The following is a 23,245-nucleotide window of genomic DNA, read 5'->3' on the forward strand; positions in this document are numbered from 1 at the left end:
TCTCCTTCTTTTACTGTCTATGCTTTTCTCACCTGAGCTTTAAACGCGCCACTAACATCCAAACCTGTACAGGTAATAACTTTACCTAATGATATAAGTCACCATCGCAATTAGATATGTCACCATTTACCAAAAACCATGTGGCCATGTGGTTTAACTAAAAAGTGACGTTAGAGTAGCAATCCTTAAGATTTCAGTCCTGGTTGATTTAGAATTATATTTGTATTTGTGTAGACCTATGCAATGGAGAAAAACTGTCATGCTAGTCACTCAGTTCATACTGCATATAAATATTACAAATACTTTCATTAGTGGGTAAAAGGATCAATCCCCATTGTGTTACGTCATTCAGCAGTAGGGTCTTAACACATTTATTTAAATGAAAATTAAGATTACAGCTTTAAACACATTCTTTTCAAAATGTACACATAGTCATACACAAGTTAATTGAAGTTATTGTTATATTGTGTAACAATACACTCAGTCTTTTGGTTACACCAAATCTAATCAAAGCTATATATATATATATATATATATATATATATATATATATATATATATATATATATATATATATATATATATATATATATAAAGACACACAATATGGTCCCTTTGGGATATCTGCCATTAATATTCATTCTCAATTATTGTGTAAAAGGCCATTTTTACATATGTTAACACCATTTAAAGGGACGTTTAGGACAATGTTTTTTAAGAATAGGCATACATTTGCTAATTATTCACTAAACATTTTTGAAACCTGATATGTTCATAAAACTTTCAGTTAGTAGCCTACTATTTCCCCAGACTGCAGCATCCTACAAACCCGGTCACAGACAGATGAACTGATATGCCTATCACCTCTGATACTTCACCTACCGTTGTTCAAAAAAGTCTGTTCTCCGTATGTTGACAGCTAGCTCTTAATCGCACATGCCCCGAGACATATATATATATATATATATATATATACACTCATTTTTACAGTCTTTAGGTGCACCTAATAAAGCTTTAGTTTAGTTTGTTAAATACAAAAAGCCAATAAATCCTCTCTTTATAAAGTGTACAGTAAAATGTTGTCTTTTTTTGAAACAGTGTTTTTTTTTTCTTCAATTTCATGATAATTGTGGGGCCTTGTGTGATGTTGAATTAATATTTGTTTTACTCTATTCATATCAATGAGAGTAGAGGCACCTCAGTCAAATGCTATACAATTCAACAGTACCACAAATTTCAGCTTCTAAAATGACCATACAGTTGAATCAACTCATCTGTTGAATGAGTCATGATTCATTATCTCCAATGTTTAATTCTTATGTTTGGACTCAACAGAAACTGCCGTGAGTTAAAAAAGGAAACTCAAATGTGTTTCTGTCCCAGTCTTTCACTCCTCTGCTGTTGCCAAGCAAGTTTGACAGGATTTGTTTAGCCTCTCATGTGGCTGTTAATTTGAATGTAAACCAGGCAGCGCTGTGGAGGACCTGCCTGCACTTTGCACTTCCTGGTACAGTCTCTCCCGTAGTCGCTCCTCCCTGCCTGCCTTCCAGAATTACTCAACACACACAATAGATTTCAGTGGAGCAGCCATTCAAAGGACATCACAAAGAGGAGCCATACACTTGTTTAACGCATTTCACACTAAATAGACAGATGACAGTTTGTTAGATGATTGAGAGTGACCTATTACAGGACTAAATCTGGGTTATTACGTTTGTAAGAAGTGGTTTTGATAATGCTACAGTCAAGAGTCTAACAAACACTACAAATAATAAACACAAATAATGACGGTGATGGATGGAGGTGATGAATTACTAAAGCATCCCACCAGACAGTAGTTAGACAACAACCTGTCATTTCCAGGATTAGATGAGCAATTGAGTCCACAGGGCTAATAAGGAGTGTGTGGGGCGGATGTTTACACTTGTTCTACTGTCTTAAATCTCTGTGGCTGAAGTTCCTCAGTGTCAGCTTGCAGTGCGGGAAGCTCTCCATGTCTTGTTTCACGTGTCTGAGAGACAGACTGGAGGTGAGGGGACGTGGCCCATGAATCACTGCTGGGAAAATGCAGTAGTTGTTTAAATTGAGCAGAGAGAAATATAGTGTTCAACGTTTTCTTGCTCGTGTATGTATGAGAGAGATGCAGTATGAACCAACACTGTCAGAAGGAATGGATTGTCACTCTGTGAATATATACAGTCTGAAAATACAGTCTGAAATCCAGGAACGGTGGACAAAAGAAATACAATACATGACGTATGACAGGGGAACAAAGAGTGAACCATTATTAGAGATTCATCTGTTGTTAATGTTCTTAATGATTCATCTGTTTGCATTATTTGCCAGAAAGGTCAAGATTATGTTGTCACAGAATTTGAAAGGAGAGAGTGTGACAAGACCGATTGGAAAGGCGTTAACCCCTTAAACTTCACTGATCTGTCTGTTCGGTCTGTTCCGAGTTTGTCATCAAAGGTGCATGTTGTGCAGACAAAGACTGTTCAAACCCATAAACATTTCAAAAGACCAAATATGTCAGACAAAATTTTGGGGAAATCTGTGTGAAATAATGCACATATACACCTAGAATATGTGCATTTTGATGAGATGATGCAGCTCTCAAAATTTTAAACTTTAAAAACAAACTTTAAAAACAAACTAACAGAAAAAGGTTTACTCTGTGTAAATGTTATTTAAACTGATAGAGTTGCATGCAATTCTAAAAAATAAAATGACATCTCATGGACATGTAAAGCTAATTAGATAAAATAAAATGCAACTTTAGTGGGAAGTAGCCTACAAGGGTAAGTAGAAAAAAAACAAATCATATAACATATAAAGCAAAGTTAGAAAACTATATACAGCATAATGCATAAGCTATACAATCATGCATGACGTGAACATATTGTGAATAAATGTATATAATGTATAGAGGGTTTTCCTCAACCTGAGTTTACATGTTGCCTAATTATTGATACTTGATGTTATTAACGTGATTAAAAGAATAGCAGCTACCAACACGTCAGTGATAGTGCTAATTACAAAATAATAGTCATGATTACAATAGCCAGATAATGTTATTGGGAATTTGTTTGCGTATTGGTTAAAAGAAAAAAGAACATTAAAGAGTAGTTATTTTTTTTTTAAATCTGCCCTTTTCCTCATAAAGGGTCAATATTATCCCAGCTGAGGAAACCTAGACATGAGCAACAGCGCCCTCTACTGTATGACTGTAAAAACTGATATTTGTCGCCTGTGGAAACGTCATCATATAGCGACAACATTTTTTTTTTTTTTTTTTTCATAGGCTAATGTTGATAATAGAGCTCAACATTTGTTTTTGTTTTTTATGGTAGGATGGGATTTAGGAAAGAATGCGAACTAATTTTACAAGCAAGTTTTATCTTAAAGTTACTAGTTTTCTTTATCTACAAAATAAAAGACCCCGGAAGTCCACTCTCCGTTTGTAAACACACGCGGCTTGTAGTCGTGGCTGCTACTCAATTATGCCAAAACTGTTTGATATAAAGTTCCCAGGAGAATGTAAGACTCTTCCCGAAGGCTTTTGGTCAGCTGTAGACGTGTGGATAAAGAAACCTCACGTCGTAAACAAGCGTCTTTGTGGAGTGAAGGAGACGGAGAGTAAAGATGTGGGCAGAGAGGCTCTGCTGTTCCTGCTGGATGATCCTCAGCAAGTGTTGTCCTTCATCAGCGGCAGGGTGTCACCGGCACAGAAGCACGACAAGGGAAAGCCCTGGTCTTTTAGTGTCAGAACATTTATTCCTAAAGTAAACCGGTATGGGACACACCTTCATAAAGAGGTTATACTCAAAGGTAAGAGTGGACTTGAATGAAAGGCCCTCTACCAAACTGTTCTCCTATAATAACTTTTTATTTTTATTTGTAATGTCTTTGTCCATTCAAGACTTTGACAGACAACAAGTGACCTTTCTTCCGTTTGAAGAGGATTCAGAAGGAAAGGTGTCTCTAAAGAAGGGCAACATTTATCAGTTCCAGCTCCTCCATCAGGACTGTGAGAATTGGTGAGTGGCTCAGTGGGCACTATCTATCAAATATAAGCCTGGAGGTCAACATGACTGCATGCAACCTCTCAGCAATACTGACAAGATAATATGGCTCAATAGTTTTTCTGAATGCCTCATTTTTGACGAGAAGCTTTGGGATGCTTTCCGAATTATTTATACAGAAAATTGTTACACAGGATCATTATTTTTCTCGGTGTGGTTTATTGACAACATTATAAAATACAACCATACTCAACTTTTTCGGGGATACAATGATGACGATAGACGAGAAGTCTTTGACTTATTTCCATCGTTGTCCCCTGTGTTTTCACAGTCCACCAGCAATTACTCAGGATGGTGGAAGTGTCTGACATTAAGAACTATTGAATAGGAACTAAAAACGTGAACATGGAATCAGGATTCATTGTTAATTTTCACCAAAATCCAAGTAGTAGTAGTAGTCTAATAACACACTGTAAATATTGTATCAATGTACCGCCACTTTCTTGTTTTTCCTCACATAAATACAATGTTTAATTGGTATATCAGTGTTAGTGTTGGTATCAAATTACTTTATGCTTTATTTCACATGAACTGCAATAAAAGATTACTAATGGAGAGAATCTAGTCATGCACCTTAGAAAACACAGGTCAGATATTCCATACAGTCAACACGCAGAAAAAAAATGATTCTTCTGTCACAGTAAAATAAGATTGACTAATGTTTATACTGTATACAATCTTAAGCACGGCCCAAAATGTGATAGAGGTACTATGCTGTCTGTATTAGCAGTAGTAGTAGTAGTGATATAGAGTCTGAATGTGTTTGTGATATATGTTAAGATATCTGTGTTTGGAAGCAGTTGTGGTAGTGGTGCTTTCTAAGTGTAGTTATTGGAGAACAAGAGGACTCTATCATTAGACAACAGTTTAACACTTTATTACAATATTAAGTTAGTAAGATGAGAAGGTGGAGGTTGACTTAAGTGGCAGTGATGTGTCTCAGCTACACCTCTTGTCTCTCTTCTTCAGCTGGAGCCTTGTTTGTCCTTTGAAATGTTTTCAGATTTAAAATGGTGTCCTGCTTTCTAAATCTGATGGATTTATAGCAGGACAGTAGTGCAAAAAGGGAAGGATTGTTTAACAATCTGTGGGTATATTATGGCCTGATTTAACTGCTAGGGAAGTTAGCTGCTGGGTGTTTATTAGCTCCCCTCATTCCTCCCACTCTCTGCGCAATATGTGCAGTTTTTCTGTGTTAGAACACTACTGGGTCCATATTTGCTGTGTGGTAATTTAATTAAGCACATTCATTTTGAAATATGCAACATTAAATCACAAAACTAACTTAACAACTGGTTTTGACACAGGCACTCCTGAAGACAGGCCCTTAAGATTAGGTAATTAAGCAGGACCCACATTGAGGCCCTCATCTTGTCAGTACTATGCGTTTAGTAGCACAAATTGTTATTTAAATGAGCACAGACTAGTTGACACACAGAAAGCTAATCTAGATGACTCTGCTTTTATCTGCAGGGCCTTGGAGCTGCATGTTCTGGCTTCAGATGCGTGGTTTTCTGATGGCGTGGCGTACCCAAATCTGCCCTGGCTGTCCACTGATCTGCTGCCTAAACTGGTGCGCTGGGCCACCGAGTGCAAGAGCAGCGAGTTCAGGAGCACCTTGTCTCTGCTGCCGGTGGAGAAGTACAGCGTCATGTACCAGCAGCTGAAAGAGAAGTACAAGGCCATGGTCAAGGTAAAGTCCACTCAGTGTAAGGCGGTTGTTTTCTATATGTAAATGGTTCTAAAGCTGTTAATATCATCTTTATTACTAAGTACTGATATTTTCCCCATGCTCTCTAGGTTTGGCCTGAGGTTACAGATCCTGAGAAATTTGTCTATGAGGACGTTGCCATTGCTACATATCTCCTTGTGAGTTCAAACTTGGTTGTTAATGTTTTGATATAAAAAAAATCAATGATTTGTTAATCATTGATACTTGTATTGGGTCTTGAAGATTGATATGTGAATTGAAGGTCTTTTGCCTCCTCTGTCTTTCCACACTTGTCCATACTGTACATGTATGTGTAGGTGAAACTCATTTTTATCCGTCACACGTTGTCAGGTCACGCAACCAAAGCTGGGTCAATCAATTTGAGTGTGAAAAATTGCTTTGACCCAGTAAATGAAATCATATGTCATGCCAGAGGCAGGTGAAAGGGTGTTAGCTGCGGCTGCAGGTGTCACACTGCAGGCGATTGAAAGCTCTCATGAGCATACAGTAGTGTTGAGTCTCTGTCACTGTGCTGCAGGTGCTGTGGGCTGAGGAGCGAGCAGAGAAAAGTCTGAGCGCCAGACAGTCCTTTGTGGACCTGGGCTGTGGAAATGGCCTCCTGGTTCACATACTGGCCAATGAAGGGGTAAGTCAGGTGCTGGCTGAATGTTGACTGTCAGTGATATGTGCAGTATGTTACTTCCTGGTTAAAAGCTAACTGAAAGCCCACATAAGCGTATAGATTGGGCTACATAACTGTGATGTAGATAGGTGGTTTCTTACCTCATAGGGTTAATGGTTATATGGGCCTTGTTTTGTACTGAACTGGATACAACACTTCCAATGCAACAAACTGGACGTACTTAGAATCTAAAACTGTACTGAGGAAAGTTAGAAGCCGCGTCTTAATGCCACATTATAAACGACAAAGCAGTATTCTAATAATGTACGTTTGAAAGCAGATGCAATTTAACTGCAAAATGTTTGAACTGAATAAGATCATCTCTCAGTGCAAATCAAACCAGCTATTAGTCTAACTAAAAGTACCCCATGCCAATCTGTAGGTATGGTGAAGGGTATGTGATGATGTGGGGCTATTAATTCCAAAGGCCAAGGGAACTTTATCAGGATGCATAGTATCCTGGATCCATGAAATAACTGGCCTTTAAAAATAAAAAATCTGCCTGCCTCTATGGGAATTTAACATAGGGGTGTACTTACTTATGCTCCCTGTATTTTAAGGAAGAACATTTATTTATTTACGATGCATTATTCATTTAACAAAGAAAATTGGTGTCCTTAAAGGTTGGATAATCTTTTGGAAAGATCAATTTCCAAAAGATTATTTTTTTATTCCTCTTTTTATTCAACTTTAGCATGGGTGTATTCACTTATGCTGAGCACTGTACGTATTTGGCTATCTTTGCTTGAAAAAATGACTGAAACAATCGATTATTCAGATAGTTGACGATTCATTTTCTTAGGTTCAACTAATGAATTAATTGAATAATTGTTGCAGCTCTTGTCTGGACCCAAGTGGTGGAACATCTTTCTGACTGACTGACTCTGCCATTCCAGAGCCACGCTACCTAAATCTTAAATAGGAGGGAATAACCTGCCTTTTGTAAAAACACCAGGCCCTCGAAGAAGAAATCTTCCAATTAGCCAGATGTTCCCTGGTAGCTTAATCAATGACATGGGGCTGGTGAGGGGATTCATGTCTCTGCATATATCAAATCTACAGTATTGTGTCACCGTAATGGGCCAATCACAAACTAGGACAGGTGTAATTGAAATTGCACCCAGCCGTTGATGTGAATGTGGCTGAAAGTGATTAGCCGCTGACCGTCATGCCGTCTTGTGTTGCAGCATCCTGGAAAGGGCATCGATGTTCGGAAGAGGAAGATCTGGGACATGTACGGCCCCCAGACCGTGCTAGAGGTGAGCGAGCTGAGCATGAAGAAGGCGGATTCATTGTAACCATATTCAGGTTTTTAAATAGCGTTATTATCGTTTCACATGAGGCAGGGAATCCATATCGCACGCTGTAGGTGTCTTTAAAGCTGGCATCGCCCCCTCACTGCGGCTGCTTGGGGTTCAACTGTTAATTCTTTTGTTCGTATGAGACACATTTTTAGGAAATGAGACAATCTTTTGTAGTAAAACACAAACCGTAAATCAGGTTGCTAAAAAAAAACAACAATCTTGCGTCAAAATGTCAGTTTCTGTACCAAACATTGGCCAGTGAAACGTAAATATATCCCATCTTATTGTTTATGCTAGTCCTTGATGATAGACAGATTAGAGCTTAAGCAATTAGTCTATTGATCGATGAATTGATCGACAGAAAATCTGTCTGCACCATTTTATATGGAGCATGTAGGGGTGTTCTGCTTTTGGTGATCTTATATGATAGTAAACAATATATTTGTGTTTAGAGCTGTTTGGACAAAACAAGCATTTCTTCACTATGTTTTTTTTAAACTTGCAGACCAAACAATGAATTGAATAATGGACCAAGTATTCGGCAGATTAATAACCATCAGTGGCTGCCCTTGAATGAACCTTTAACCGTTAATTATTTGCAAAGATCCATTAAAAAAGCATACTGCAAAATTCTGAAACAAAATGTGTTTATTTAGTTTTAACAGTGAGGTTTTCACGCTGACATTACCTGGCTGGAACAGACAGTGTTACACTTCAGAAACCCTTGATTTAACGATTGCTACAAGCTGCAAAACAAACCCATTACTACTGCACAGGGGACTCTGCTGAATCCAGACAAATCCATTTTAACATGCACACATTTGCAGGGAAACCTGTCCCCAAAACACTGCACTCTCCCTCCTATCTGCCTCCTGGACTCAGTCATTCATTTGACAACAAGCTGCTGACTGCTTCCATTTCATATCATCTATTATTGACTGATTCTTTGGGAGAGGGTGTGTCAGACCAATCTTTCTGAGCCTCCAGGGGTGCTGTAGTCAGTCCTAAACCTTCATTTAGAGGCTCTCTCTGAACCTCACAGGCCTCAGTGCTCCTAACCTACATCATTTGTGATGTTGGCGATGGACCTGCCTGCTGTAATGAGCCGAATATGAAATGTTTTATATAAATTCTTATAGCTGGATTTGCTTGCTTGGATCGTGTTAGTTTGATCATCTAAAAGCCCAACGACTAAATGAGTTGTCATACATTTCAGGTGCTCAGTGATATATTTAAAGTTTGAGAAGAGAAAATGTTGTCCTTTTTTTGATAAAGTGATTCAGAATCAAATCCCTGCTCTAAGGAGCTCATGTGTTTTTTGGGTCTTCTGCTCAATCAGGAAAAGGCAATTACTCCCAGCGAGAGCTTCTTATTCCCGGTTACGGACTGGCTGATTGGAAACCACTCGGACGAGCTCACACCTTGGATCCCCGTTATAGCTGCCAGGCAAGTCATCAGCAGACACAATCTCACTCAGCAGCTCGAGTGCCAGCTGATCTCTCCAATTTGGAATAACATTATGGGCAGAGAGGGGGGGCGACGTGTGTGTGTGTGTGTGTGTGTGTGTGTGTGTGTGTGTGTGTGTGTGTGTGTGTGTGTGTGTGTTGACAAGTTTGTATTTTCTAAGGCAACCACCTGATGGCGATGTTGAGCCTCAGTCTGACAAATCTATTTGTGACTACAGATGATAATCTCTAGTAATGGATTGTTGTTTCCTGTCTGTTGAAAACTCAGTACACTTCCTGCTGAAGATTTATAATCAACTTTTTCTTTGGCACTGGGTAAGAATGTTCCTTTTGCTCTCACTGCAGGTCATCTTACTCCTGCCGGTACTTCGTCCTCCCTTGCTGTTTTTTCGACTTCTATGCAAAGTACCAGAGACGTCAGTGCAAGAAGTCTCAGTACAAGGAATACATCGACTTCATCACGGAGGTCAGCCAAGTCAGTGGCTTCAGCACTGAGGAGGACTGCCTCAGAATACCCTCCACCAAACGGGTAGGCTTACAGTACGTAGTCCAGAGTCACAACTGACTAGACTTCCTATATTTTATATATATATATATATCCACTTATTACTAAAACATTTGTCATATTGTGTGATTGACATCTTTTAAAACATTTTTTCTTTCTATCTATACTCCAAAACAAGTTACAAACTACTATTTAACTCTGTATTTAACAAAAAAAAGGTGTCAAGATTGAAGCAGCAAAGCCCAACATATCCTGACCTTGAGTCCCTAGCTTCCGCTGTGCTTTCATGCTGCATTTGTTACAGAAAATGAGCCAAACAGCGGGCTGGTTCTAATAGTCCCTCCTCATCACTCCCCTCTTCTCCGGAGAACATCTCCCGAGCTGCATCGGCCCGCTCTCCTCCCAGCGAGCTGCGACACACTTCACAGCCCCACTGACGCATGTTGTTAGCATGATAACTAACAACAATCGCCATTTTGTTTTGTACTAATGAAACGACCATGGCAAAATGTCAAGGTCCTTTCTATCCATTTCATTTCTATGATCCCTAGTATGTGTCACCCAGCAAAAACTATACATCCTACACTTCCCATAATGCAACTTCCTGATGAATGCCCACATCTTTCAAACTCCACACCAGTTTATAACACAGACGTTGGTAAGCTTCTTCCAGAGCCACAGAAGACATTATACAACAGCATGAGTAGTGCTTTGCATGAGCAATGAAATACACTTCCATGTGTACAGTTGATGGAGTGCCCCTTTAACACTTTACCAGTTACAACCTTAGAAAATAATTTGGACGTTGAAGGTAGAAAACCCCATATAATTTAGGGGATAGGGATGTTTCTTTCACACCTGGCAGCCATTAATGGCTTCCATACACATGGACACATAATAAGAAGAAGCAAGTATTGACTGAGCTTTTAATGTAGAGAGATCAGTCATAATCGGTTTGTTCATAATAAAGCAAAACCTTCCCAAACATCAGCACATATGAACGTACTGAATTTGTATTCCTACTTTTGAGTTTGTTTTACAACTTTAAGCCTCAGCACTAGGGTTGCACGATATTGACAAAATGTGATATTGCAATATCTATATTAATTTTGATATTTTTAAACACATGTAAAATTACAAAAGTTACAGGAAAACGCATCAAAATAGATTCATAACAAATTAAACAAGTTTTCTTACAACACAAAGGTTATTTCAACTGACGGTCATATTGGACAGTTACAACATGAATAAATGAATAAAGACCATGTCTACAGAACAGGACATGTTTTACTGGTTGGACAGTATAAAATAAATAAATAAAGAGAACAGGACACAACTTTTCTTTCTCTTCTCTGATTCGTTCCGTTTTGTTGTCTCTATCTATTTCTTCACTTACACTGTCATTGTTGAAATATGCACACGTGGTATGCTACATAGGGTTTGTCACGTAGTGGACCCGTGCGCTGACGTGCACTAACATGAGCAAGTGGCACGGTAACTGGCCAATGAAACATGATCATTATAGCATTTCAAGCGGGCTCTAAATCGAACACAACTAAGCCACACAGCCAACGGACGGGACGCAGCGCTGCACAAAATAAACTAAATATTGCATACTTATTGCGACACTTTTGATATATTGCAATAACGATATTGAGTCGATATATCTTGCACTTCCCTGCTCAGCACCCATGGGAGTGGTCCTGACATTCAGCTCCGTTTTCCTGCAGGTGTGTCTGGTGGGACAGTCAAGAAACTACCAGCTATCTGCCGAGGCCGAGGCCGAGCAGCGAAGAGCTCATTACATCCAGAGCCGCCAGCCCTCCTCTGGGGCCACAGTTCAAAGGTCAGACATCGGAAATGGTGTGGACTGTTGCCACGGGAAGAAAGACACTGACAGGTCCCCCGACAGCAGCTGGGGAGAGGGGTTCCAGCCCAGAGACAGGGTTGAAACTGTTCGAAACTGTGCAGCTCTCCCGCGGGACTTTGTAGACGGTGTTGTCCTGCAGGTTGCTAATGTTCTTCTGGGAATGACTGAAGGTGACGGCCGTGGGTCCTCCAGTGACTGGAATCGAGGAGGTAAACCACAACACAACACCCGAGGTCAAAAGAATCACACAAATCTTAAGATTAAATCCAGAGTAGTACACACTATCTGTGAAGCTCACCAGTCCAGTCTTGCTATTGTGCACTTTCTGAATTCATTGTAATATCTGTTGCCGGGCAGCTGTATATACAGTGGGGCAAAAAAGTATTTAGTCAGCCACCAATTGTGCAAGTTCTCCCACTTAAAAAGATGAGAGAGGCCTGTAATTTTCATCATAGGTACACTTCAACTATGAGAGACAAAATGAGAAAAAAAAAAATCCAGAAAATCACATTGTAGGATTTTTAATGAATTTATTTGCAAATTAAGGTGGAAAATAAGTAGTTGGTCAATAACAAAAGTTCATCTCAATACTTTGTTATATACCCTTTGTTGGCAATGACAGAGGTCAAACGTTTTCTGTAAGTCTTCACAAGGTTTTCACACACTGTTGCTGGTATTTTGGCCCATTCCTCCATGCAGATCTCCTCTAGAGCAGTGATGTTTTGGGGCTGTTGCTGGGCAACACGGACTTTCAACTCCCTCCAAAGATTTTCTATGGGGTTGAGATCTGGAGACTGGCTAGGCCACTCCAGGACCTTGAAATGCTTCTTACGAAGCCACTCCTTTGTTGCCCGGGCGGTGTGTTTGGGATCATTGTCATGCTGAAAGACCCAGCTGCGTTTCATCTTCAATGCCCTTGCTGATGGAAGGAGGTTTTCACTCAAAATCTCATGATACATGGCCCCATTCATTCTTTCCTTTACATGGATCAGTCGTCCTGGTCCCTTTGCAGAAAAACAGCCCCAAAGCATGATGTTTCCACCCCCATGCTTCACAGTAGGTATGGTGTTCTTTGGATGCAACTCAGCATTCTTTCCCCTCCAAACATGACAAGTTGAGTTTTTACCAAAAAGTTCTATTTTGGTTTCATCTGACCATATGACATTCTCCCAATCCTCTTCTGGATCATCCAAATGCTCTCTAGCAAACTCCAGACGGGCCTGGACATGTACTGGCTTAAGCAGGGGGACATGTCTGACACTGCAGGATTTGAGTCCCTGGCGGCGTAGTGTGTTACTGATGGTAGCCTTTGTTACTTTGGTCCCAGCTCTCTGCAGGTCATTCACTAGGTCCCCCTGTGTGGTTCTGGGATTTTTGCTCACCGTTCTTGTGATCATTTTGACCCCACGGGTTGAGATCTTGCGTGGAGCCCCAGATCGAGGGAGATTATTAGTGGTCTTGTATATCTTCCATTTTCTTATAATTGCTCCCACAGTTGATTTCTTCACACCAAGCTGCTTACCTATTGCAGATTCAGTCTTCTCAGCCTGGTGCAGGTCTACAATTTTGTTTCTGGTGTCCTTTGACAGCTCTTTGGTCTTGGCCATAGTGGAGTTTGGAGTGTGACTGTTTGAGGTTGTGGACAGGTGTCTGATAACAAGTTCAAACAGGTGCCATTAATACAGGTGACGAGTGGAGGACAGAGGAGCCTCTTAAAGAAGAAGTTACAGGTCTGTGAGAGCCAGAAATCTTGCTTGTTTGTAGGTGACCAAATACTTATTTTCCCGAGGAATTTGCAAATAAATTCATTAAAAATCCTGCAATGTGATTTTCTGGATTTTTTTTCTCATTTTGTCTCTCATAGTTGAAGTGAACCTATGATGAAAATTACAGGCCTCTCTCATCTTTTTAAGTGGCTGACTAAATACTTTTTTGCCCCACTGTATGTCCTACAAAGGGAGAGATTAGTATGTACAGAAGCAGTGCAGTTGAGAATGCTATAGATGTAACCCGAACACGGATGAATCACTTCTCACATTTCTCATCACTACCTTAAAATATAATTCAACGCACTTTGTGGCACGATGGCAGCCTCTGCAGCTTGAACCTCTCAACTCCCCCCCCCCCTCCCCTCGTGACACACAGCGACGCCACTTTGAACTCTGTATCTCACTCTGTCTGCCACTTCCTGCACTGCATGGTACAGAAAGTGCCACACACACACACACACACACACACACACACACACACACACACACATCACCTTTGTCAACGCCTCTGCACCCCCCGCCCCCTACTGCCACACACACACACACACACACACACACACACACACACACAATATGAATGACATAAAGGAGAGATGAGGACTACTATGATTGAAACAGAAAATTCTCTGTCATGTCAGTGCTGAAATTAGAGGTTCAAAAAATATGAGGGAGAGCGAATAAAGGGAGTCTGTAACCCTGTAAAGAGATGACTGGATGAATAATGCACCACTATCTATGATTTATGCATGAGTATGCATTTGTATTGAGGTATTCCTACCAGTTATGTGCTGTGTAAGAACAAAGGGTAAATTCAGGTGAGCCAGTATGTTGAGAGATCCAGGAGGGCCTCAGAGTCATCGAAAGGGCTTTGAGATTCAGTTTCTCTCCATTTTTAATGCATCTTCAACGAGTATAATGATTATTGACATTTTAATATATTCATTATACTTATTTTTATAACAATCAAGTATCAAAAACTGTCAAGATTCGTATTTGCATCGAAATCTTGGTCAGATTCTTTGGCTTATTCACTTATTCTTTGTACAGCTAATTCCTGGTCATCAATCATTAAACTCTTCTAACTTTAGACTTTGTTTTAATCAGGCAAAGTTCATTATTTGAAACCAATATTGACAAATGTACAAGCCTTACTGCTGTTATATAGCATGATATTTGTGCCCTGACGTTAAAATAATGTACATCTTACTGGCGTTTTGAATAGTTAACGTGTGAAATGTGCAAACGTGTGAAGCTGGCTACTGTAGCTCTAAATCAAGTTAGTAATTCATGCATGCCGTACTGCTGACTGGGCTCAGGTAGTTATGTAGTCATGCTGACAACAAAAGTCAGTGTGTAGCTGTACATCTGACATACATTACACTCTGCAACACAAACCTCATATTAGTCAAACCTGTTTTTTAAACATCTTTTTTTTCTATCAAAAGACAGGTACAGTAAGTCAGAAAATGCACAGTATCTTATGTAAATGTCCTTTGTATTGCTTCTTTGTGCACCCATTATGTATGTACTGAACAGAAACAGCTTGCACAAGGGAGTGGGTGAGAGTTGATGTAGGAAGTTATTAACGGGTGGGTGCCTCCCATCACACCTTCTACCAGTTTAGTCCAGAAGACCCAGCAGTAAGTTGTGCTTCCCAGAATCATCATCATCATCATCATCATCATCATCATCATCATCATCATCATCCTCCACAGCTGCAGTCTTCACTGATGAAGATGAGCTGCACTCTCCCCACGCTTAAGATTACACCTTGTTTTTATATATATATATATATATATATATATATATATATATATGTCATACGATTTGAATATGTCAGCTTGGGCTTTACGAAATTGCAACTACATTTTTCACTATTTCCTGACATTTTTAAAGATTATTTTTTGGGCTTTTCCGCCTTTAATGGATAGGACAGCTATGTGAGAAAGGGGAGAAAGCGGGGGAAGACATGCAGGAAATCGTCACAGGTAGACCAACCGCTAGAACAACCTAGAAGGTAATTGGCACATTATTCTAGAATGAAAATAGCAGCACTACATAATATTATGTTGGGAGTAAAAAATAATAAGTGTTGTTATGTTCCTGTTTTCAGAGCTATTTAGTTTATTTATGATTATGGTTATTATGGGTGTTTTTATTATTGAGTGGGATGGTGTTTTGCCTTTCACAAGATTTTACTTTACAAATAATTGAAAGATTTAAGAAAAGACAGAAAAAAAGAGCAGAACTACACTGTGTTCCAAATTATTATGCAAATTATATTTTTCACTGATTTTCCTAAATAGTCGATGCAAATGACAATGTCAGTATAATTTTCAAGTCACCAACCGTTAGGGTATAAGTCAAATTTCATTGAACAAACCACCCAATGAAAACAGTATTTTTTTTTTAATATTTAAAAATAAAATGCACTGTTCCAAATTATTATGCACAACAGAGTTTCAAAACATTTTATAGGTTGTAAAGAACTGAAAATGGTCATTTGCTGAATTTGCAGCATTAGGAGGTCATATTTACTGAACTCAAAAGCTATTTCAATCAAACACATCTTAACATAGGAGCCCGTCTTTCATATCATCTTCACAATTCTTGCATCCACTGAACTTGTGAGTGTATGGAGAGTTCCTGCTTGAATGCCTTTGCAGGATGTCAGAATAGCCTCCCAGAGCTGCTGTTTTGATGCAAACTGCCTCCCACCCTCATAGATCTTTTGCTTGAGCATGCTCCAAAGGTTCTCAATAGGATTGAGGTCAGGGGAGGATGGGGGCCACACCATGAGTTTCTCTCCTTACAAGCAGAAACGGTTGCAGTGGGCCCAGAAATACATGAAGACAAATTTTCGAACAGTCTTGTTTACTGATGAGTGCCGTGCAACCCTGGATGGTCCAGATGGATGGAGTAGTGGATGGCCACCATGTAGAGTTTCTGACTGACCACTTTCTTCCATGGTACAAAAAGAAGAACCGTGCCTTCCGTAGCAAAATCATTTACATGCATGACAATGTACCATCTCATGCTGCAAAGAATACCTCTGTGTCATAGGCTGCTACGGGCATAAAAGGAGAGAAACTCATGGTGTGGCCCCCATCCTCCCCTGACCTCAACCCTATTGAGAACCTTTGGAGCATGCTCAAGCAAAAGATCTATGAGGGTGGGAGGCAGTTTGCATCAAAACAGCAGCTCTGGGAGGCTATTCTGACATCCTGCAAAGACATTCAAGCAGGAACCCTCCATACACTCACAAGTTCAGTGGATGCAAGAATTGTGAAGATGATATGAAAGAAGGGCTCCTATGTTAAGATGTAACTTGCCCTGTTAAGATGTTTGATTGACATAGCTTTTGAGTTCAGTAAATATGACCTCCTAACGCCGCAAATTCAGCAAATGACCATTTTCAGTTCTTTACAACCTATAAAATGTTTTGAAACTCTGTTGTGCATAATAATTTGGAACAGTGCATTTTGAGTTTTTTATTTTTAAATATAAAAAAAAAAAAAATACTGTTTTCATTGGGTGGTTTGTTCAATGAAATTTGACTTATACCCTAACGGTTGGTGACTTGAAAATTATACTGACATTGTCATTTGCATCGACTATTTAGGAAAATCAGTTCATTCAAATCAAAATATCATTTGCATAATAATTTGGAACACGGTGTATGTTTTGTGCTCTTCTTTACAAACTTGTCCATTATCTTGTCACCCTTTTGGATAATTCTGACTCGCAGATAAAGAGAATAAACTATTTTTCAGCATTTTTAGGTTTTGACAGGCAGTAAAATCAAATCATGTGCTGACCTGTATTACAGCTGTGCTCTCTTGGTAATGATCCTTTCAAATGTTTTATTCACCTCTCAGCAATCTTCCTCCAGTCCTCCAATCCACTCAGCCTGATTCTGAATTGGCTTAAGCAGCAAAAACTCCACAACATGCAATAAATCAATCACTTGTCAGAAAACAACAACTGTATGACAAGCCGAGCCATTAATAATCATCTCCCTTGGTCTTAGTCCAAGCAGAGTCTGCTCTGTCAATGCTGCCCTTTTCCCATTAATCCCCATTAACATTGCAGGCAGTAAAGGGCAACTCTAAATGGTGTACTGATATTATATTAAGGCCTGGAGCTCCCTGGCGTCTGGGCTGTAGGACAGCAGTCTGCCCAGTTTAACACCGTCTTTGGCCATGCAAGTGTGAATGTGGGAGTGTGTTGCATATTTTAGGTATTGACTCAGCTATTTGACCAGCTAAGTTTAGGATGTATTTGGTTGGACAATATGTTTTAGCTCTAAATTCACCTGTATAATTAATGTAAAACTTAAAATAAAACTATATACAGTATATATTAGCTCTGAAGTAGTACATTTATTTCTTTGCCCAACTGAACTTCAGGTCAGAGGCAAAGACAATATATTTCACGGTAAAACTCTCATATTCAATAATCTCTAAACCAGCAGGGGTTGCCTGAAGTGCCACCAGAGATTTTAAGTAAAAGTATGAAAAAGATCACATTATGTATCTGCAGATATAGGTCGAATATTGTTATGAAACGGCACACAGGAGCATTAGAAATCCTGCAGTGTGTCCCTCTCCAATATGTCAGAGAAGAGAGGAGTAAGAACTCATTTGTACAAACCAAAGGTCAGACCTGATATAATTCTCTACGGGGGGTAAAAGGGCAATGCCAGAAATACAGAAAATCTCATGAAACCCAAAACCCATAGGTGGTGTGCTGTTCCTGGTACGTCATTTATTTATCTGCTTACTACATGCTAAACTCCTAGCATAAGACCATGGATTTCAATATCCCCCTTTCTACTTGTTGTGCTCTCTTGGTATCTACAATTACTGTCCCAGTGGGGGAGTGACAACAGAGTCACACTCTCAAATGGCCGGTGGGAGATGCAGCGGTGCATTGCATGCTGGTTGTTCTGACAGCTTAGTGGAGCAGCTTTAATTGAGCACACTTCAGAGCCCTGACCTAACACTGAAAGACAGTGACTGATTTTTTTTTTTCTCTCTTCCTGTAAAATGTTCCGTATATAGCAGTGATCACCCTTTCACTCCTGGAGCATTTTCTCTGAGACAACGTAGTAGCTCTGGCTCTCTCAATACAACTGCAGGTGACTTCGACTCAAGCCAATCGGCTGTGTCGGATGCTAGTTTCTCACTCTGTAGTGGTGGGTAAAAATGATTTCTGTGCATGCCTGAAGCAGCGTGTTAATATATTGATGAACGTAACATTGATAGACCTTCTCCAGCTCATTTGTCACTGTGTTCTTTGCTCTTATCTTTCATCCTTTTCTTCCCCTCCTCCCTCCTCCCTCCTCCTCCTCAGGCAGCCTCTCTGTGAGCGAGGTCGCTGGGCTGTTGGAGCAGGAAACCTTGCAGCTGCTGAAGAATGAGTGTGGAGGCCTTCAGACGCTGCTCAAGAACAACCACCAAGTCTTTAGAGGTAGTTGGACCACACACTTTATATAAGTTTTCATAGCTAGAGTACATCAAATTGACGGAAAAAATTCAATCGGGGATTGCTCCGGTGCTGCCGGAAATTCCGCCGGATCACACCCTTTTCGCCCCGATGTCCGTTACCTTCTGCTTTCTTTGTATTGGAAAATGTTAAAGTCCGGTGGATTTATGAGGACTATGGTTAACTGCTCCTCAGATCTCTGCAGGGTAAATCCAGACAGCTAGCTAGACTATCTGTCCAATCTGAGTTTTCTGTTACACGACTAAAACAACTTTTGAACCTGCACGTTCCAGCAAAAAAAGTTCCTTCCCGAGGCTATTTGGCAGCGGCACTGCTGCGCCTTCCGGCGCTTAGCACCGCTCAAGACGAGTGTGATTGGTTTAAAGAAATGCCAATAAACAAGAGCACGTTTTCCTCCCATCCCGGAATGCTGTGTAGACTAGCCAGACCCGTGGAGGAAGGTCTGGCAATGCGAGACTAGGTTAAATGTAACTTTTCACTAAAAGGGCAACATATTAGGAAAACTAGTTTATCCATTGTACATTGAATTATTCCCTTATTTTCTCCACTCCACCATAGGAACAGATTTGTTTGTGTCTTTTGGAGGTAGGACTTTATTCTGAAGAGGTCTTGTATCTTCCTGTCATTCCTTCTCTTTCAGTAGAAGGAGGGAGGGTGTACATAAGAGACTGGCGGGACAGGAAGTCCTCCAGGGTGGATACAAAGAGGAAGCCCGTTGCCCTTGGTGCCCTGAAAACTCGCCCCTGCTGGTTCTATGACCACCACCCTCAGCGCTGCCCCCTGCAGGCCCAACACTGTGCTTTCGCTCACGGGCATGATGAGCTCCGACCCTCGACCAGACCTCTGAAGAAGATGAAAAACGATGCCTTGTGATTGGCTCATTCCTCCTGAAGACTTTATTTGAAGTCTTCAATTTAGTTCATTTTTTTAACTTGAGTAAATACTTTACATACAGTATATTACAGTATTCAATCATATGGACCTCTTAAAGCCTCCACATCCAGCTCTGCAACCACAAAGAGGAAGAAGTTCAGGTCCAAGCAGTGTGTTTTATTGATGCCACATTACATCATTTCTGGGAATCGAGGTCTTGAAATTTCAGTGTCCTCTTTTTTCTGTGTGAGGCTGCCAAAATGTGATGCAGCTTTAAGTTTCACTGCTGGAGCTCGCTGACAAATCTGGGTTACGTTGTCTGCTGAAATTTAATTTAAAAGGATTCTTTTGTCTTTCTTTTTCATGTATTTAAGAAGTGGACTTTTGTAAAGCTCAGAAAATTGTACACTTTCTCTATATTAAAGTGCATTGTAAGCTACATCTTTTTATTTATTTAAAGATGATCAAGTCCATCATGGATTTGTTTTTGTCGAGCACTCAGGGCATTTTTCAACTTTTCCCTCCACTGCAGCAAAACTTTAAAAAGCTTCTACATACTTCACTTAGACATTTTATTCACCTCAAACAGGTACTTTGAGGTTCACAGGCAGGGCGGTGGATAAAGACCGGACAGCGTTTGAACAAAGTAAATGTTAGCGGTATGAATTATTTGTTGGCAGGAGTTGAGGGGTGAGCTGCATGTCATCCCCTCACTGCTGTGTCTCTCTGACACGGTCTGCCATCACCCTGTGGCTCAAATGTCAAAAACCAGTAAGGCCCACGCAGGGATTGCAGCTGGGTTGGTTTGTTTATGTGAGTGACCGCAATCACGCCACTGATGCAATAATAAGGACATAAGGACAGATTATTTAAATCTATCCGATTTTGTGAAATCGTGAAAAATGTGAAGTGAAATAGAAGACTGGGAATAATGTTAGCATCATTTCAATCACATACTGTCTCACAGGTAGTTCACCAATGTGCAGTGTGCAGATTTCTGACATTCAATGGTAGGATATCTTGGTTATCTCGTTTTGCCATCTAGAGCCGTCTCGTGCAAATTGACCGCTGAGGGTTAAAGGGTAATTTCACCCGAATTATGAAAAACCTTTTTCTCAACCCTTATTTCTGCCAGGCAAAGAAAACAGATGAAATGTTAGCAAACAACAAAAATATAAATACTCATGACGTATGAGATGTATAAATTATCTCATAATATCTCACAATTGTGATTTTAATAATAAATAAAATACTACTTGATTTACTTGACTTAAAAAGTCTCACTTTTGACTTATCTCATAGTTGTTACTTAGGTCATTATCTCTATTTTGACTTTAAGACCATATATCGACTTTATTATCTTATAATTTTGACTTATAAAGTAAATTATCTCATTAGTATAATTTAAGTCAAAATGTTGACCTAGCTTTGACTTAGTATCGCATCATTTTGTCTATGAAGTCATAATTTTGACTTAAAAACTAATCATTTACACTTACTATCCCCCATTTACACATTACTATCTCATCATTTTCACTATCTCAACTCATTTGTTTAACTTAAAATCCCATACCGTAGTTCTGACCTACTGTCTCATCATTTTAACTTTCACTACTGCATCTAAAATTCATACTGCATCTATATTAAGGACACAACCCCAAAATCACTATAACAGCAGTAAGTCCTATCTTGGATAGTAGTTATATATATATCAAATATATTATGTGCACTTAATCCATTCCCTGATTTTTCTGTTTAGTTGAGGATAACATCCATACTGTGGTTGAAAGGGAAATTCTAAGGTTACATATTAGCAGACTGGATGCCCACATATTCCCTGCAGCTCAATGTGTCATTGAATATTAATGCAGACGTATGCGTATTTCCTCAGTCTGACCACAGGTCAAAGCTGTAGCTGGTCAATTTACTGTTGATGAAAGGCCATTTAGAGGTTTTTTTGTGTTTGTTTTCTGTTTTTCAACCTTTATTTATTCAGTGAAGGTCCACTGAGAGGAAACCTCTCCCCCCCGCCCTGCATTTAACTGGAGAAGAGTGTGAGGGGGCCGGGGGAGCGGAGGCCATCACCTGCCCAATACCCAACTCCACATATTTGCAGCCAGCCCTTCTGACAGCTGTTCATGACTCTGTTTATGTCCGCCTCACACCACTGCCCTGACACCAGAGGAACCTCCCCCCCCCCCCTTAATATAAAGGTCACAGGCTAATAAACTATACAACCAGTAACATAGGAGAGTGTTGATATACAGCAGGAGCTGCACATCACAACATGAATTCCTGTGTGCAGTTGAGTGGGCTTCCAGATAGGATCATGTTGCTTTTCCTGTGGAAAACTATTTGAACTGTGTATATAAACCGTTTCCCTTAGAAGTTGGTCTTACACAATGCGTGATACGGAACAAGGGCTTCAGTTCTTTATTCTGCAAATGGTACTTCACGTGTTAAGTGATTTCTTGCAATAAAGAAGAAAATGTTCTTTTCCTGGACTGCTCCAAGTAAAGTGTTTAAATGATGTCCATCAGCTCTTTAAGTTTCCAGAGGAATGAATTAGAGATGGTGAAAGCAAAAAAAAAGGAGGGGAACACATTAGCAGACAGAGAAAATTACTCCCCATGTGTGAAATCTAGGTCAGGGAGAAGTGGCTGCATCTCTTTGCCTATAAGCCAACAACTTTGCCCGTGTTTCCCTCATGCTTTATTCATTGTGGCACCATGGGGCCCGGCGACTTACAGAAGTCTCTCTCAGCAAAACAAGTCGTGTAGGGCTGCAATGCTGACAGCTGTCACTGCGATAAATTATTTTGTTTGACTGACTTTTGACTTTTTTTTTTGGTACATTATTTTGTGTCAATATCTATTTATTTACGCATGAATCTATGGAACCGCCATATTCATTATTCCCTCTGACAGTTAACTTAGCCTGTTTCTATGCCTGTCAAGCTTTTCGATGATAACATAGAACACTGCTGTGACGTCCATTATCTTTACAGTCTATGGTTGGTCACAAATGGGGCTTTTCAAAAAGAAAGCTCTAACTAGTATCCAACAAATGGCCTTGAAAGTAATGCTGGCTTAATGTAAACTGGTTAGCCGGACATGCTAATATCCATCTATTCCTTACACGCTACTGTCGAATGAGGTTACACTTATGCTACCATTTTGTTGCTGTTCATGGTGTTCATGATTTCAGTGTTTGTGTTAAAGGGTTTGTTTATCTTAATCGTGAAAAACTTATTTTCTAACTTATACATTTTTTTTTTCTTCTAAGGAATATTACTACTACTACTTCTACTAGACCACTTCCAGTGACACACAAAAACAAGAAAACATCAGTATATCCACTGTGGATATGGACCAAATGGTCGGACTTTGTTAAATCAATGTTTAATTATAAAGTATCTACTGCTGCTACTACATTTCAATATATGTAGGCCTATATGTATTTATTCTTCTTT

At 39.8% G+C, this 23,245-nt stretch overlaps 1 protein-coding gene across 2 annotated transcripts; it reads left to right on the forward strand.

The window, feature by feature from the left end:
* The first annotated feature begins 3,292 nt into the window (after positions 1-3,292).
* trmt44 (tRNA methyltransferase 44 homolog) lies at positions 3,293-20,212 on the forward strand. 2 transcript variants are annotated; one of them, XM_078276038.1, is made up of 11 exons: positions 3,293-3,831; positions 3,923-4,040; positions 5,559-5,778; positions 5,886-5,954; positions 6,335-6,442; positions 7,666-7,737; positions 9,122-9,228; positions 9,594-9,777; positions 11,484-11,832; positions 18,748-18,864; positions 19,541-20,212. In XM_078276038.1, exons 1-11 carry the CDS (start codon positions 3,504-3,506, stop codon positions 19,771-19,773), a joined length of 1,905 nt encoding a protein of 634 aa, XP_078132164.1. In that variant the 5' UTR covers positions 3,293-3,503; the 3' UTR covers positions 19,774-20,212. The 2 variants fall into 2 exon arrangements, with proteins under 2 accessions (XP_078132164.1, XP_078132165.1); XM_078276039.1 differs by having other exon boundaries at positions 3,962-4,040.
* Positions 20,213-23,245: the final 3,033 nt, after the last annotated feature.

This window comes from Sander vitreus, chromosome 19 (genome assembly GCF_031162955.1).
Source record: "Sander vitreus isolate 19-12246 chromosome 19, sanVit1, whole genome shotgun sequence".
Taxonomy (NCBI): domain Eukaryota; kingdom Metazoa; phylum Chordata; class Actinopteri; order Perciformes; family Percidae; genus Sander; species Sander vitreus.